Source organism: Epargyreus clarus, unplaced genomic scaffold, assembly GCF_041222505.1.
Source record: "Epargyreus clarus isolate Ecla_fem2 unplaced genomic scaffold, WU_Ecla_fem_2.2 ptg000024l, whole genome shotgun sequence".
In the NCBI taxonomy this organism is placed as follows: domain Eukaryota; kingdom Metazoa; phylum Arthropoda; class Insecta; order Lepidoptera; family Hesperiidae; genus Epargyreus; species Epargyreus clarus.
In genome coordinates this window covers 6,261,016-6,262,946 of record NW_027332231.1, presented here as the reverse complement: position 1 = coordinate 6,262,946, position 1,931 = coordinate 6,261,016, and the positions used below count along the sequence as shown (strand labels likewise).

At 37.3% G+C, this 1,931-nt stretch overlaps 1 protein-coding gene across 1 annotated transcript; it reads right to left on the bottom strand.

Moving 5' to 3' along the window:
* Nucleotides 1-370: 370 nt before the first annotated feature.
* LOC140752544 (uncharacterized) lies at nt 371-1,666 on the bottom strand. Its single transcript, XM_073086882.1, has 2 exons — nt 1,649-1,666; nt 371-1,566 (listed from the first exon to the last, which is right to left on the bottom strand). Exons 1-2 carry the CDS (start codon nt 1,664-1,666, stop codon nt 565-567), a joined length of 1,020 nt encoding a protein of 339 aa, XP_072942983.1. The 3' UTR covers nt 371-564.
* Between the last annotated feature and the right edge of the window lie 265 nt (nt 1,667-1,931).

The following is a 1,931-nucleotide window of genomic DNA, read 5'->3' as shown; positions in this document are numbered from 1 at the left end:
CTATTAAAAATTAAGATAAACCTTACTAATAAAAATAATTTATACTTAATTAATATTAAGAATTACACTTCCAATAAATTCGATAAGTGCATACCTAATTCTGTGAATATGTTTTCTTTTCAAATTTTTCTTCGTAACTAGTATAATGGTTAAAATTTATTATAAACTAATATGAACAATATTTTTCCAGATTTGTGTAGCTACACTTGCTATTATTTTATCACTGATCTACACTGCATCTTCGCTCCCACACCACAGCCATGGCGGTTGGGGTGACCACCACCACGGAGGATACGATTTCGGATACGGTCATGGCGGCAGATACGGCCACGACGGATACCACCATGGAGACTACGGCCATGGCTACGGACATCACGACCACGGCTATGGACATGGTTATGGCGGCTACGGCGGATTCGGTGGCTTTTGGTGATTACTTTAGACGTTAAAACAATTATCAATAATAATATACTTCCAAATGGTTTGTGATGAGAACGTGACTTTTAAATAAAACTAGTTTTGTACGTATTTACATATTTTAATCATTTATTCTAATATCCTAACTTATTGTAATGTTAGCGTTTCCACAAACTGGTTTAGGTTTGGCGGATTGGTGAGCATCTGTGATAATAATTGAAGCATTACCGAACCGAAATATAAAACGAAACGTGTTCCTCTCATGAATAAGCCTGGGGGTCCAGTCTTCCCTGGGGATTCAGGTATTGGGACTTCCACAACTGGTGGTATTTCTAGCGTAGGAGGTGCAACCGGTGGCTCCACTTTAATCTCTTCAACCACTTTCGGAGCCTGAACTACTGGTGCTTCCACTTTTACGACGTCCACTGGAAGTGGTACATCCATTTCTTGTACAGGACTTGCTACTAAAGTGTTCAAAGGAACTACACTTGATATATCTGTGTGCATTATTGAACTACTTTCTATGGGTTTTTGTATAGCTTCAACATCTACATACGTATGCAATGGCTGAATAGGTTTCACTGATTCTTCCGAAGCAGGGACCACTGGTACGACCTCAGGTACTGTGGGAACTGGACTGACTACGACTTCTGGACTCACAGGAACCACTGCTGCAGGCTGCACAACACTTCCTGTCGTTTGTATCGATGGTGCTATTATAATACTAGGATTCACAGGCATTATAGAAGTATGTAGAATACCACTTGCTACGTTTTTTTGTTCAGTGATGGGCGATACATTAATGGCTTCGGCATTTTCAAACACTGGCGCCGGATTTCTTATTATTTCTCCTTCTGAATTAAGATCCAAATTTTGTTTCACACTGGTAAGAAGTCCGGGATATTTACCTTCTTCATTATCGAAAGACACTTCATTAACACTATACAAATTTTCATTAACTTGTCTCTTTGCGATATCATGTTTGAAACCAATCATTTTAAAGGGAAACCACTTCTCTTTAATAAACGATATGTGTTTAAAAGGTATAGCACTTATTTCCATCTCATAGTTCTTTTTTAAACTCAGTCCTTTGAATATTGGTTTGGACGTTATCAATACGTATTGAGTGGTGAAGATTATCACAAACAGCTGAGGAAAGAAATCAATAATTCATTTTATTGAAAGAAAGTTATAAGAAACACGTTACTTTTTGAATAAATAGGCACATTACCTGCTGAAGCGATTTCATGGTGTTGAGACTAGAATTATTACTGAAGAATCATAATAGAGATCCCTTATAAATAACAATTTTCTCGCGTAATTGGCATCACGATATTTTCTTCGCCATTAAGTAGTGAGATGGCCTCTTGGAGAGCACGCTATGAAAACTCAACCAGGTTAAGGTAACGCCTTTGACATTTAATAAAAAAGGAGCAAAAATACTACGCTTAGCTCAACTCCTTGTATTATTCTATTATATTCGAATCGTAATCCTTATTCTCATAATTTCCAGC